Source organism: Ischnura elegans, chromosome 12, assembly GCF_921293095.1.
Source record: "Ischnura elegans chromosome 12, ioIscEleg1.1, whole genome shotgun sequence".
NCBI classification, from domain to species: Eukaryota; Metazoa; Arthropoda; class Insecta; order Odonata; family Coenagrionidae; genus Ischnura; species Ischnura elegans.
In genome coordinates this window covers 83,139,895-83,155,329 of record NC_060257.1, presented here as the reverse complement: position 1 = coordinate 83,155,329, position 15,435 = coordinate 83,139,895, and the positions used below count along the sequence as shown (strand labels likewise).

Here is a 15,435-nt window from a genome sequence, read left to right as displayed (position 1 = left end):
ATAAAAACCCTAAAAATTTAGTTCATTGCATGATGATTACATAGTATAAGTAAAACATCCTAATGAAAATATTGTTTCTTTAATTCATGTATTATAGCTTTTACCAATTCCTTATCTTGATTTTCTGAGATTAAAACTGACACTTTACACAATTCTATTCTCTATTTTATACTCCAGTACCCCAGCCCACCCCTGGCTTTTCAGATTACTGATAAATAATTAATTTTCCATGCCATATTTGGAGATGACTTTCCTATGAGAAGACAAATAATTAATTGAACTTTGTATGGAAACCACTGCTAGATAGTTTCAGACCAGCAATGTTATTAAATTCTACACTCAATGACCATTAATAAATCACTTAGATAGGAACCATTAATTCATTAATATGCAAAATTATTTACCATCATATTAATTTTTTACTGACGACTTTATTCCTTCATTTCCGTGTCTATAATCTTGTAAAGACAGCCCTAGTCAAGAGGAAGAGAGGATCGGATTGTGGCCTCATCTGGGCCAGGCAAAAGAAATAAATCAAATCAGAGAATACTCAGGGAATTTATTGCTGACCTTGGGATTAACCCTTTCACTGCTGTGGACGTACCTAGTACGCCCGCACGGCAGACTGCTGTGGACGTACTTTTTCTTCCTCCCTACCATGCGGTCAGCACTTTTGCCAAAGGACTCCGAAAGGTTGCTAATCCGGGACCCTATCCTCGACGAGCTCACCCACGCAGGACCGTCTCATGGACCCTACCAGCGGGGGCCTACCTCCCGAAAAGTGACCGCTCTGACTGCAATTTGAAAATCAATCAATCAATCCGATCGTCAAAAAATGATTGTTTTCTTCGCACTCCCGCCAATGAAGCAATCAAGTACGTCTTTCAGCCATGTTTCTGCGATGAAAAATAACGATTTTGTTAACTTTGCTAAAATCGTTGCTACGGACAACCGGGAAATGGCCATTTTAGCAAAGTTAACAAAATCGTTATTTTTCATCGCAGAAACACGGTTCAAAGACGTACATGATTGCTTGATTGATAGGAGTGCAATGACATCAATCAATTTCTGATGATCGGATTGATTGATATAATTTCAAAACGAAGTCAGAACGGTCACTTTTCGGGAAGTCAGCCCCCCGCTGGTAGGGTCGAGGAGACGGTCCTGCGTGGGTGAGCTCGTCGAGGGTCGTGGATTAGCGACCCTTTGGAGGGTGTACCACACCCATCCTAAAAGTACCTGCTCCATGGGCCCACGAAACGCATTTTAACCTTTTCGCCGCATGTGAAGAGTAGGTTTTCGGAGATTGAACAGCAGCGAAAGAGTTAAATGAAAAGAAATTTTTATGAGATTTCCTGTTTCTCTGCCAATGTGTAATTAAAAGACAAGATCTTCACTGAGCAATAACAAAGGCTCGACAGAGAATTCAGCACAGCAAGATGATGCATTAGGATGCATAAACGACTATGGTTGAATTATAACCAGACTTCGTCAAGACATATTTTCAATGACGGAATGAATTATGTATTTGCAATCATAATAAATGTGGAATGAAGGATGACTTTCTCTGCAATCATCACAATTGTCCAGCCATAAAAGTCAAATGTGGCACTAAATAAGCTGTTAGTGACAACGCTTTTTGGCTGAAAGACAGTGGAAGCAGTCATTTCAGCGATGGAAAAATGGTTGCGCTGAGTGATGAAAAAAGGGATGGGGTTCCCAACCCTTGATCCATTGCCGAATATGATCATGTTGAAGTCATCGGAGCTATTGCTCGGAATGGATGGAAAAAATGATAGTGTGACTTGGGCTTTGTATAAGATTTGCATCTGTGAGAGTTCTAGGTGATCACAATAAGACACCCACAATATATAAATGAATAATATTTAAGCCACTATAAAATGGCAACTGCATGTGGTTCTCTTTCTTTTAAATAAAAAACAAGGGTTCTCCAGCATTCATTAACACTCAGAGCAATGAAAATATACATGTATTTTACTTTATACACAGACAGGATCACAAATTATACACTAATTACCGAGGTTATTTTAGCATAACCATAATCCGTTCTTTAAAATTACTGAACTGAACAATACAATGCTTAGGAATGTTTGTCCCTCATATAGCTACACTGAATCCAGCCTCATGAGCATGATGGTAATCCTCATGAGTAAATCTGATGTAAAACATGGTAAAGATACAGCTCACCAATACAAATATATATTGAACTTTATCAACGTAACCCATTAGATACAATAGAGGAATACATTTCCTCCATAATTTTAATTTCACTACTCCTTTCTCTCTGCAGAGGATGACTAAGCAATTTTGCCATTGAATCGAGTACTTTGGTTGCACTTCTGGACACAATAAACTTTAGAGACCAAGGCTTCGTACACATTTCGGAGAAAATGTTAGCTATTTCATCACTTTCAGGAGACAAGGATTCATGAATTACAATGTAATCAAAACCAAAATACTTTGAGGACATTAAGGCGTGGAAACTCTCTTGGCCATCGGTGAATTTTGGAACACACTCGCACCTGCTATACACGATTATTGGTCTTATGACATACGGTGGTGGCACGATAAACGGATTCTCCGTACACGGAAGGGTGACATTTTCCTTAATAACGTCAAACAAGGACGACAAGCAAAAAGAATCACAAGGTGGAGTTTCTGTCAACTCAGAGAGAACAGCTAAAATGTCCTTTGGTTTATTAGTGAAATCTTGCAGCCACACTGCCTTTTTATGAACGACTACTAATGCAAACTCATGCCTTTTATCAATCATATGCTTACTGTGAATGAACATTTCAATAGCCTGTTTAATGACATTAAGAGTGGAGAGATCATTTACCTCGTTAAACTTGGTAGAAAGGTAAAACTGGTCTTCTGACAGATCGAAGCAAAGAATAATCTTTTCAGGGACGTTTACAGAAGGTAGACGCTCCATTTTATCTATAGAATTGTTCTCGTCTTTAGATCTCACAGGATCAGGGCTTGATCTAGAAGTGTCTCCCAAATCAGCATTTAGAATAGGGCAGATGGCGGTTTCAACGCTCGCCGCAACACCAGTTTCAATGGTATTTTCGAAATTGTTCGTAGTTGGTGTCATTGATTCCTTACTTGAACCTCCTTTAGCCGACACACTTGTTACGTCACCACTGATTAAATTGTCATCACTTGACCCACAAGCGGAATTCCTGTGGTCTTTCACTGTATCCATCGAGTCCATGGCTACTGGTTCACTAATGATGGCTGTAGGGTAAAAAGGTAAAGATTTATTAAAAATTTTGCGCAGTAAAATATTATATTGACAAACCCATACGATTCAGATCTTTACCTGTCCCTGTCTCCCTTCCAGTCACGACCCAATGCCCTTCCAGGCCCTCAGCATTTTCTCCTTCAGATTCCATTCTGAAAGCCGGTATGACTGTAATTAATTATGACTCAAATTTATTTTCAAACTCTGCCAAACAGTGAATCGCCAATCATCAAGAACATTCTTGCCCACATTTGCCAAGTTAATACTGAGTTTTCCGTTGCTGTCAGGCACCGTTTGGATTCTGCAGCAGCGACACAGAGTGACTTACAAGAAATCATACGCAGTTAATGAATAATTCCCAGCATAATCACGAACCACACGCACTTAAAACGTTTAACACACTTGTATCAACAAATAAGTCCCGATTGCACTGATGACTGCACAACACGAAAATGTAAAGAAAAACAAATGACGCACGGAAACCGAAGGCTCAGAGGCGCATTGTAGTCGCGCGCGTTGTGAAATGTAATTATCGACTCAAAATATTCATTTACCCTTATACGCGAATGCAAATTAAATCATGTATTTGTTCCTAGCTTTATGATGAAAATCTGATTTTATATGTCCTTCTATCTTTGATAAGTAAACATATGAATTCATTATTATGCACCGCAATGCCTTTTGGGTCTAGTAATGTGCTTGAGAAATGAATATAGTGGCTAGAGATGTAAATTTTTATGATTGGAATTGTCTAGAGGTGAGTCATTTATAAGTTTAGTGAAAATTATGAGACTAGTAAATACTTGCCGATGACATAGCGGTGATAGGATTTGATGAAGATTCTATAGTAACTACATATAGTCATTGGCGGATTTAAGGGGGCACGAGCCCTCCCCAGACGCTTTAAAATAATATAATAGATTTTTAATATGGTTATCAGTATGTTCGTTTTGTTTTTTGTATTGCGGAGCTTCAATCATCTGATTTAATAATATTCATATCTAATTAAAGATAATATATTCTCCACAGTAATTGTTGTATCTTATTTTTAACCTTAAGTATGAGAAGACCTGTCAGACCCTTATGCCCTCCCAGAAAAATATCCTGGATCCACCCCTGTACATACACCTCTGCACATGTTGGAGTCGTGAGTGGTAGAAGTCGACTCCATGCGCACGCAACTCCCTTCGCACACAATGTTGTAGTCTCATGCGGTGGGAGTCAGACTCCATGCGCACACGACTCCTTTCACAAACATTTTGCATAAGAGGCTCATCGCATGTTTGGCAGGTCAAAGGGAACACATGGCACTTTTCACAGGTAGCTCACTGCCAACCTTTTCACACCACTTGAAAGATTCTCCTTATTCATTTTCTGGGTATTATTCTAATTAGAAGAAGAATCTTTAAAGAATCTCATATGATCCTTATGGTAATTCTCTCTCCTGCATGTTCCATGCATCGTGAAAGAAAAATGGTGGAAGATGCTCATGCTAAAGTTCTAGGCAACAGCAAATTTATGGAAATAATATGAGACAAAAATTGAAATTTGTTCTAATACAAATAACCAACAATAAGATTAACTGAGGAAATTAATTACGAATTATTAACATGATAATGTAGTTTCGGAGAGAATAATTTGTTACAACAGAATTTTTTAAATTGTCATCATCTCTAAGCTCAGGAGACTGAACACATTTCAGTCTTCCATAAAAGATATAACGTATCTGCAGAAATGGTTCCTCAATTATATCACCTGTTAAACATTGTGACTATACAACACATGACTGATCGGAAATCAAAATTTCAAATTCTGATCTAGGAAATGTAGCATTTTAATTGTTCGTTCAGAAATCCTACACTCCCCTCAACCCAGAAGCATTTTGCTGAGTCGCATTGTGCGAGTGGCTCTCTGGTGTGTGCTGTGAGCGGAGAGGCAGCTCTACAAAAAGAGTCGTTTATGCCATCACAACACCCAATTGCACAAGGCAGAGGCACTAAGCAAATACGTGCATTGATGGTAGGCAAGAATTGAAATCATCTATTTCCAAGACCTACCCATAAAACTAGGGAAGAATTTCAGGCCGTGGGCCATTGCCATTCTAAATCTACATTATTCCCCGCAAGCCACCTAAAAGGTGTGTGGCAGGGGGTGTTAGGACACTAGTCAACAGATAAAAAAAAGAAGTGCTCTAACGAAGTTGGGATTAGCGTTTATTAGTCCTTTATGGTTTGGGGAAAAACAAATTCCCATATCTATCCGTTCGGCAAAACATCTCTCTTAATTTATCGCTTCTATCGGACTAGGAAATATAGTATGGCTTTAATATTATGTTCTCTGTGTTGCTCTTAAAGATATCTATTATCAATTGCTCAAGCAGTCTAAGCCTAGCGTGCAGCCTTCGAGTCGTCAGCAGCTCCCAGCCTAATTCACTTAACATCTGGGTAACACTGTCTGTACACCCGTAGCAGTTTATGATGAAATGCACTGCCTTCCTTTGAGTTCGCGGATGAAGTCTTTCTGCACTGGATCCCATGCGCTCGCTGCATAATCAAGGTGCGGTCAGACGAGAGCGAAAGAGCACCTTTCTTTTACTTTCTCATCCGAAAATCCTCCCACAATACGCTTGATGAATCCTAATTTCTTTAGGGCTATACCGCAAATATTCTATTAGACGGAGTTAGAAGGCAGGAGGTGGTGATTCACCCCTTTCTCATAGTGGGAGTGTTGGCAGCAATTGGGAAGAGTTTATCATTAATGCTCCACACAAAACCTTCCTCTCCCATTCATAAGCATTTTGAGAATCCATGGCCTAAACCCCAGCAATACCCATTGCGCAGCAACATGACCTTTTGCGAGAGATATGTCAACAGCCGGATGCGTTAGACGAGCGGTGCGAGGAGTGTGGGATGAGGATTAATCACAAGAAGACTAAGGTAATGCGGTTTTGTAAAGTATCGCGAGCAAGGAATGTGAGACCCAAGATAAAAGTAGGTTGGGAAAAACTTGAGCAGGTAGAGCAATTTAACTATCTGGGCAGCACATTACAGGAAAACAGACACAGTAGCAAGGACATCAGGAATCGAATTGCACTAGCAAAGGAGGCATTTATGAACAGAAAGGAACTTCTGAGAGGATCGTTAAGTAAGAGTTTAAAGAAAAGGTTAGTGAAGAGTTTGATCTGGAGTGTAGCTCTCTACGGTGCGGAAACGTGGACACTGAGGAAAGAAGATGAGAGAAGATTGGAGGTATTCGAGATGTGTGTATGGAGAAGAATGGAGAGGGTGAAATGGACAGAAAGGAAAAGGAATGACGAAGTGCTGGATATGGTTGGCGAGGAGAGGCAGCTTTTTGATAAGATACGGAGGAGACAGAAGGTATGGATGGAGTGAGTACTTATCGGGGAGGGGATGTTGAAAAGGGTGTTAGAAGGTAGAATGTTAGGGAAACGAGGGAGGGGAAGGAAAAGAATAGGATTTTTAGATAGATTGAAAGGGAATAGGCCCTAGAATTGAAGAAGGCAGTGCTGGAAGGGAATGGAGGCTCCCAGATCACTCTTTGGTACTCCATGGAAACCTACCTTAATCGGTAGAATATATAATAATAATAATATCAGCAGTCAGCAGCTACCGCAAGGGATTAAGTCTGAAGCAAAGAGGAGCAGCCAGAAAATCAAGCGATCACCAAGTTTACATCTTTTACAGGACGGATCCCAGACATCAACTAACTGTGGACATTACACCCACTTGTTAGGAAAAAGGACGGATACATTAGGTATATCTACAGATTCTTTTCACGGCCTCTATCATGGGATTTTCAAACACAATTATTTATACATAATATTAGCACACTTCCCCATCATGGCCTCTCTTCCATCTCCATTGGTTAATGACTGATTCATTGGTCTTATAAGTCTCAAATGGACACAAACTTCCTTTTGCCATAGGTGAAGATTTCTACAATGAACAATTTATGTACCCTTTACAGCCCTCCTACAGTCAAAAATTTTGCTTCATACGAGCCACCAAGGAGATAAAGCAGTCCTCTGGATTTAGCTTGCCATCTTCTTGCAAGAATTATTGTGAGCAAGTAACTTACAATAAAATATTTTTAAGTACACACTGACACACACGTACAAATGGAATACATGCCAATGCCAATCCAGCTTTCATGTAGCTTAGAGCAAATTACAATTCATGAGAAAAATGAAGAAAATATTTCATACACTACGATGGTACCTCAATGAATACCAAAAGAAAAGAGATGAGGCAATATGTTAAAGAGAATATCATAACAGAAAAATAGAAAATCAATTTATTTTAAACACATACACATAACAATATTGATTAGAAAATACTCGATTTCAGTCATGTCTCCCACAGCAAAAATCAAAAATTTCTGGTCAAAGGATGCTCGGCAAAATATCCATGGCTCTCAAATATTTTTTCCGCTATTTTTTTGTAATTATAGTCACTTGAATAATAATCACCCCTCTCAATTTCCAAAATGGTATCTTTCACTCGCCTAGAAGCATCTTGACAGATTGTTGTAGCCAATATAATCTGAAAGAAAAAATATTTAAAATAGCAAATTCTAATACCAGAAAAGTCTACTAAGCAATTAAAAAGCAAGACAAAACTTGTGAAACATCATAATTAGAACCTTGATTTGAAATACATTATGAAAGTTCACTAATTTTTCCTAGTAGATCAACTATAATACCAACAGAGTCATTTTCAAAAGAAAACCAGTCTGATTTGAAAAGAATGCTTTAAACATCAAAATTGGTGACAGCAGTAAATTTAATGGTTACGAAGTACAGTAAGCATTATCTCCTTGTACTGTTACTTCCTGAAGGCGAGTGCCAAGTGCCATGCTCTTGCAGTAAATGGTATATTGGCGAAGCAAGCAAGGCACTGAACACACCGGTGAGTGAAGAAAATGAGGTAAATTTAACAGAAGACTTACGCTACCTCTACAATTTATATTACAAACCTCATAATCAGCATTTCTCAAGCCTATGCAATATGCTCTGGATGCCCTGCTGAGAACAGCAGCCATTGAATACACATCTATTGCAACATTTGCTAGTCTTTGAAGGATCATTTGTTCATTGCTGATATCACGGCCATGTTTTTCCAACGCAACTTCAACACCATACTTCAATCTTGCCAGACAGTATTCAAGCTGCTTTGATGGTCCCTAAAAAATTAATTCAAATGAATCTGGGAGAAAAATACTTACTTGAATACTCTTTTTTTTTTAATGTAGAAGTAAATGGACTTCATCATTCCATCCAAATAATAAATTTTTTTTAATGGTTTGGGCATTATTGGAAAAATAATAATTTCCTTTGAAAGGTTACACCCTCTGGTTGAGTTCCTATGAACTGACAGACCCATAAGATTGAGAGTACATTTCAGAGCACGGAAATAGGAATTTTATGATAACCACAAGAGATACTTTTGAGTGTCTCATGCGATGCATATAATGCTTTTTTCATTCTGCTGGTTTAAGTATGAATCATTTAACAAATCACCAAGGTTTGACCCCCTCCCACATATAAGTTCCATCTTCAATTCACAATATTCTCTTTAACTCCATCCAGTCACTACTTAGTTTTTATTTGTCCTGCAACACTTCTTTGGGATCTATTTTTTATCACGAAAGGGTTTAGCAGACAAGTATTTTGGGCTTAGAATGAAAATCCATAACAGGTAGGCGCCATTGATTAGGTACATCTAACAGAATATTTGTTTAAAAATTTAAAATTTGTTTAAAAGGTGAAACAAAATGACTTTGTTTGATGTGAAAACACCCGCTAAATGCGCTTAATGAAGAATACTTAAGGGATCCAATCAATTTCAGTCAGAATTCGGTTTTCTGAGGTAAAAAAAAAAAACAATGAAACTTCCTTCAGTGCAAATAATTAACTGTGCATAAATATTTTAAATTTTCACACTAGGCCCAAAATTCCCATCTTAATCTGCAATAACCTATTCCATTGGGTAATACAGACCTCCATGAAATAAAATCAGTCATACAAAGCTAATGACTTTTACAAAATTCAATTATTAGCACAAATTATTTTCTGAACACCAGTTTAACGAAAAATGCACTTCGTATGAGCAGAGTAAATGGAATGAATGTTTAAAAAATAACCTGTGTTAAGTGACAAATACAGAAAATAGATCATGTCTCAATCATATTGAACAATAGTAAGCTGAGGTTAACTTACTCATATAAAAGATACTCAGATATTGTATTATTGTATAATACCCTATCTAGATAACAATAATTGCTGTTTTCCACTAAGATTTATTCCAGGACAACCTAGGTTTGGAGGAGGCTTTATGTAAATTTTGCTGTTCTTATTATTTAATATGATAAGTTAATTCTACGAATTCATGGTTGAGACAACAGAAAATTCTCTTCCATTCACTCACACAGTCCTTCAAACCAAAGTTGGTTGAAATAAGTGATGGCAGAGCTCACTCTAAACCAAGTCACTAGCATGTGAATTTCACCCATTCAGGGAAAAGAGATGATTTGCAGTTGAAGGATTTTTATAAGTGGAGAGTACAATGGCTTCCTCCAGCAAGGCCGTAGCCAGAAAATATTTTCGGGAGGGGGTTTATGGAATAGTAGACAAACATAAAATCACTTTTATAGGATAAATAAAATAGCGTATACGGTGAAATATACATATATATATATATTGTGACGGGTGGTCACGATATTTTTTCTTTTCGTCCCATGTCAGCGCGCCTCACGCGGCTACGATCTTCCCCGTGGAAGATTACGTGGATCGGGCGAAGTGACTCTGACCTTCATGTAGTATAAGACGGTAAAATACCATGGTTTTAGTTCCCATTCAATTGTACCCATAGGATGTAAGGCGATCACGCCACTTGTGCAGTGACGTGATTGGCTAAAGTTCAAAGTGAGTGACGTGTGTCAGCTTTCCGTAACGGAAAAATCGGGAATAGCGAGGTTACGTGGTAGGAGGAGAAGTGGGGATGAAGTCAGTGGGTGAACGGACACGGTACTGGTCTGTTGGTCGAGAGGGAGACAAGCCTGTCTCGAGGTACCAGCAGAGAGAGAGCACATAATTGGGAGCTGGCAGTCAATGCTCAGCTGTGAGAGGGAAGGAGACCCAAGAAAGGCAACGGCTGTGATTGCAGAGGTGTGACGGAGAGCGACCGGGGGAAGTGGAGCAGTTTCTGATTCCGGAGCACGGATAAAGGTGCTGGCCCAGGCGTTTGAGAAGGCGACATCTGTGCCGAAAGTGAGGCCGTCGCTGCGCTTGTGGGCCGTTTTCATCCGGAGCAGCCAAAAGGCTCCCCGAATCGCTGGCGACGGAGTCGTCGGGAACCACAGACTGCCATGCCTATAAGTATCAATCTCCAGTAATTATTCCCGTATTATCACATTCCCAAGTGCTTCAAGCAGTACCAAGAGGGTAAAGATTACCACTCTAAAGTCCGTCTACTTCATCCAAATACCGGTGATTCATGTAAAGACCAATCAAGTCACTTTCGCAAGAGTTCATGCGAGACTGCAAAAAGTCAATAACTGCACCGAGTTTTTAAATAGTTAATTGAACAGAAAAGGACTATTGATTGCACGTCTTACGCCCGTAAATAAGGGCAATTTAATGTATCATAATTTCCCGTCTTTCCAGGAGGCAGACGAGGAACATGTAATGGCTTTTCAATTCTTATTTCTTTGTGTCATCAAGGGTATTTCATCTTTTTGCTTGTGTTCATTCATCCATCATTAGTTTGTAGATTAGGCTTAGTATTGTTCAAGGGTGATTTTCATCAGTGCGTTGATGGTTTTTCGTTGTTTTCGCCAAAGTCTCAATAATAAATGGTGATTTTTGTGCATAATGTAAAAGGTCAGTGTTCATTCGTCGGATCCTCAAACCCTTGTCCGTGCGTGAGTCAAACAACCAGTGTCCGCATTGTCATATTGTCCACCCGTATTAACAATTATTTAATCCTGGGAGTTTGGAACGTCCTTGCTTCTACCGGCAAAGCTAGTTCGTGGGCCGCGGTTTTGGGTGGCGCCCTAATAAACGATCTAAGATCGTATTCTTCTGCAATATTTTTCCCAAAATCACATTCTACCGAAACCAGATTTCGGAGTGGCGAGCTGTCGGGGAAGGAAAGAAGGAGGGGGTAACACTCGGGAGCGTGAAGGCTGAGACGGGTCGACGGGCTGGCAGGGAAACGGGCCTGTTCCGTCACAGTTTAATTGGCGCCCAACGCGGTGGGCCCGATCCGCCATAGATTTTGGCGATCACGACAATTTTTGGCATTCAACTAGGTGGAGAGTTTGGCCACAGTTTTTGACGCGGATGGTGAGATTGACGGGGTAGAGGCAGTGACACATGCCTTTAGAGGAGAGTCAGTTGTGTTTTGCGAAAGATACGGAATGGCGGACGAGAAAAAGGGGTCAGCTTTTACCCAGTATAGGGAGAGTGGGGTGATTCAAGACGAGGAATCGGAAGAGCGAAGTGAGAATTCAGACACCGATGATTTAGCGAATTGTATACAGGGAATGGTTTTGGATAAATCGGAGTATCGGGAAGAGGAACAGCGTGCCGATCATAAGGACGAATCCTTAGAAGTGATACAGCCGCAGGTTAGATCATGTAATAATGATATATTGATGTCCATAATGCAGGCAATACAAAAAAACCATGAAACTACACAAAAAGGCCAAATTAGTTTAGAAAGTAAAATACAAAATAACCATGAAACTATGCAAAAAGGCCAAGAAGCTATCCAAATTAGTTTTGAGCGTAAACTACAGTGTTTTGAAGATAGGATGCGCGATACCGTCGGTGAAATGCGATCAGAATGTCGGTTAGCGTTCAATCAATGTAGTGAGAAGATAGGAACTATGTCCCGCGATATTGCCAACCTACAACGAGAGGCAAAAACTGATAATGGTCGTCTCAGGAGAGAGATAGCCCAAGTCAATGATAGAGTGGGAACCGTCGAAGTAAAATTGAAAGATGTTCATGATGAGTGTCATAAAATAATTGAGGCAGAAGTAAGGCAGATTAACGCGCGTACGGACGCATTAGAGCATGTTCGTCGCGAACCCGACGAAAGGAATGATGAGAGGGTCAGTGCGATTGAGGCTAAGATCGCGGCCATAGAGGGAAGGGGGGCTATTTCCACAGAGTTCTCGAATCATATTCTAGCTGTGAACAAACCCCGCTTCTCCGCGCGAGATAATGAACATCCCATAGCATTTTTGCGAGACGTAAAAAATTATTTCTCGTTAGCAGCAGTTCCGGAGGCATTAAAGCCACAATTGTTTTACCAAATGCTATCTGGTAACGCGAAAGTTTGGGGAAACGCGCTATTTCCATTGCCTCAAACCTATCAAGAATTTGAACAGAAGTTTTTGTCAAATTTCTGGGATGCGGACACGCAGTATAATTACCGTGCCAGAGTAATGACTGGTAGATACAGTCGAGAGGGTGCAGTAACGATGAAGCAATTTGCCACAGATAAATTGGCACAAGCTCGTTTGTGTTCTCCTCCGTTAAGTAATGGTGAAATTCTTCACGCGTTAGTTAGACAATTTCCATTACCAATACAAAACCATTTAAAATCGGTAGAGCAGTTGACCGTGGAAAGGTTAATAGTTTTACTTGGTTTATACGATCAATCTATCGAATCAGTAGCATTCGGGAACAGGGGAAATCCACCGCGGACGGCTACGGGTGATTCGAGGCCTCGGGACACAAATTACAACCCAAGGATAAATACGGCGAGTTTTGGGCGTGGGTCACAATGCCGTCCCGAACGACCAAAAGGTAGTACGTTTGCTAGTCAAGATTCTAATGAATCCGCGAGCCACGCCATCGCGGAAAATGGCGAGTGTAGTGAAGGAAGGAGTCCGTTAAACTCCAAACGTCTGGGATGAATAACCTCCACAAGCCAGGCGAGGAACTCCGCATGGAGGTACTAGGTCATTTCGTATCCACTTGCGAAATCACTCAAGCAGACTGGGAGGGGTATAACAGAGAATGGGTGAAATCAGAAAGACGCTTGTGTCCTGAAGTTAGTATAATAACACACGGCGTGCCAATCATGGCACTATTGGACACGGGAAGCGAGATATCAGCGATTTCCGAAGCGCTTTACAATAAGCTCAAAGCCAAGACTGATATACCGTCGTTCCCAATAAGTCGTTCGTGTATAATTTGCGCTGACAAGAAAAAATCGTCACCCATAACCCGACAAGTATTGTTGAACATGTGCATAGAAGGGAGGGAATTTGAAGCAGTTTGTCTCGTGGTTAAAAATTTAATTAAACCCGTGATTCTTGGCGTCGATTTCCTTACTGATAACAAGATGATAATTAATTTTGATCGAAAGACAGTGGAGATAAAAAGCTCAGACTCCGCGCTAATAGCACTGCCCATAAAAACCAGCCACTCAATCGACCATGCGCAGGTATTGTCTATCGAAAGCTCGTCACACGCGGAAGAGGTAGAGAGTGTCGTCAGGAGCGCAAGTCATTTAAGCAGTGGAGACAGAGATGAGTTACGCCATCTGTTAATGAAATATCAACCACTGTTTTCACCTATTCCCAGTCGAATTCTAGGTTTTCAACATAGGATTAGATTGTCGAATGATCAACCTTTTGTGCAGAAAACATATCCCGTTCCCTACGCATACCGGGAACAAGTCCAGGAGAAAATAAATGAGATGTTGACCCAGGGTATTATCAGGAAACAAACCACAGCCTACATTAATCCATTATTGGTTGTGAAGAAAAAAGATGGAACCATTCGCCTATGCCTGGATGCTAGGCGATTGAATAGCCTCACTATTCCGGAGAATGACATACCTCCGAAAATAGACGAGATTTTAATGAGCTTTCATGGGGCCAAATATTTTTCATGCGTCGACTTCACGGCATCGTACTGGCAGATTGAGTTACATCCTGAAGACCAGAAGTACACTGGCTTCATATTCAATTCCTGCAGTTACGTATTTCAGCGCGTAGCTTTCGGTTTAAAGAACAGTGGTGCCGCGTTGATTCGATGTTTAGACACCATACTTGGCTCGGAACTCGGTCACTGTTTGACCGTGTATGTGGATGACATACTAGTTTCTTCATCAACTTTCCATGAGCATTTAGAACAATTAGATGTCCTATTTCAGAAGTTGTTGAGGGCAAATATTTCGTTAAATTTATCGAAGTCCCACTTTGGTCGAAAAGAAATTAAATTCGTAGGGCACATTATATCTGAGAAAGGCGTTAGGCCAGATCCCGAAAAAATCAAGATGATTGAAACGGCCCTACCCCCCACAAATTTAAAACGATTAAGAGGTTTCTTAGGATTGTGTAATTATTATACCAAGTTTCTTAAAAAGTATGCTCAGCGTACGATCCCGTTGCTACGCCTGCTTAAGAAAGGAAATTCATGGAAATGGGGTGAAGAGCAACGCGATGCATTTGAGAGCATAAAACGAGGGTTCTTAGATACGGTTATGCTCAAATTTCCCGATTTTTCCAGGACGATTTACGTGCAGACTGATAGCAGCGATATAGGTTTAGGGGCCGTGATCTTTCAGAAGGACGACTACGGATCTGATCAAGTCATTTCGTTCGCAAGCCGTTCATTGAAGGGGCCGGAATTAGCCTATTCCACGACAGAAAAGGAAGCCCTCGCTATTGTCTGGACGTTGATAAAGTTCAGAACTTTGTTATTAGGGAGAGAAATAGTGATAGTTACCGATCACAAAGCACTCACGTTTTTAACAAAATGTCACTTTAATAATTGCCGATTAACTCGGTGGGCTTTACTTATTCAGGAATACCACTTTAGGGTCGAGTTTTGCCCAGGGAATGAGAATCCTGTAGCCGATTGGTTGAGTAGATACCCACCAGAACAATCCTCATCGAAAGCGCAGATTCCAGGGCATTACTCCATGGCAGAGATCGATTTTAAGTTCGCGCCGTTTCGCACAGACGAATTCAGGGATATCGGACGGAAGCAACGCGAAGACCCGTCATTACGTTTAGTAGTGGAATACTTACAGGGAAACCATGCTGAGGAGAATCCGGTACGTAGCGAGAGAGTAAGGAGATTGGCAGAATATGCCGTAATGCGCGGTGGAATCTTATTTAAG

At 40.4% G+C, this 15,435-nt stretch overlaps 2 protein-coding genes across 6 annotated transcripts in view; both read right to left on the bottom strand.

Annotated features, from left to right (window-relative positions):
* Nucleotides 1–1,975: 1,975 nt before the first annotated feature.
* On the bottom strand, nt 1,976–3,739 carry LOC124169294 (BRISC and BRCA1-A complex member 1-like). Of its 4 annotated transcripts, none has more exons than XM_046547862.1 (3): nt 3,518–3,739; nt 3,347–3,420; nt 1,976–3,261 (listed from the first exon to the last, which is right to left on the bottom strand). In XM_046547862.1, exons 1-3 carry the CDS (start codon nt 3,604–3,606, stop codon nt 2,234–2,236), a joined length of 1,191 nt encoding a protein of 396 aa, XP_046403818.1. In that variant the 5' UTR covers nt 3,607–3,739; the 3' UTR covers nt 1,976–2,233. The 4 variants fall into 4 exon arrangements, with proteins under 4 accessions (XP_046403818.1, XP_046403819.1, XP_046403821.1 ...); XM_046547863.1 differs by having other exon boundaries at nt 3,347–3,436; nt 3,597–3,738; XM_046547865.1 differs by having other exon boundaries at nt 3,597–3,738.
* Nucleotides 3,740–7,564: 3,825 nt separating this feature from the next.
* Nucleotides 7,565–15,435, bottom strand: part of LOC124168943 (complex I assembly factor ACAD9, mitochondrial-like) — a 34,692-nt gene continuing 26,821 nt past the window's right edge. For both annotated transcript variants that reach the window (XM_046547359.1, XM_046547360.1), the window contains 2 exons: nt 8,264–8,470; nt 7,565–7,830 (listed from right to left, as the gene is read on the bottom strand). In XM_046547359.1, coding sequence (XP_046403315.1) covers nt 7,657–7,830; nt 8,264–8,470 — 381 coding nt within the window. In that variant the 3' untranslated portion in view covers nt 7,565–7,656. The remainder of the gene's footprint in view (nt 7,831–8,263; nt 8,471–15,435) is intronic.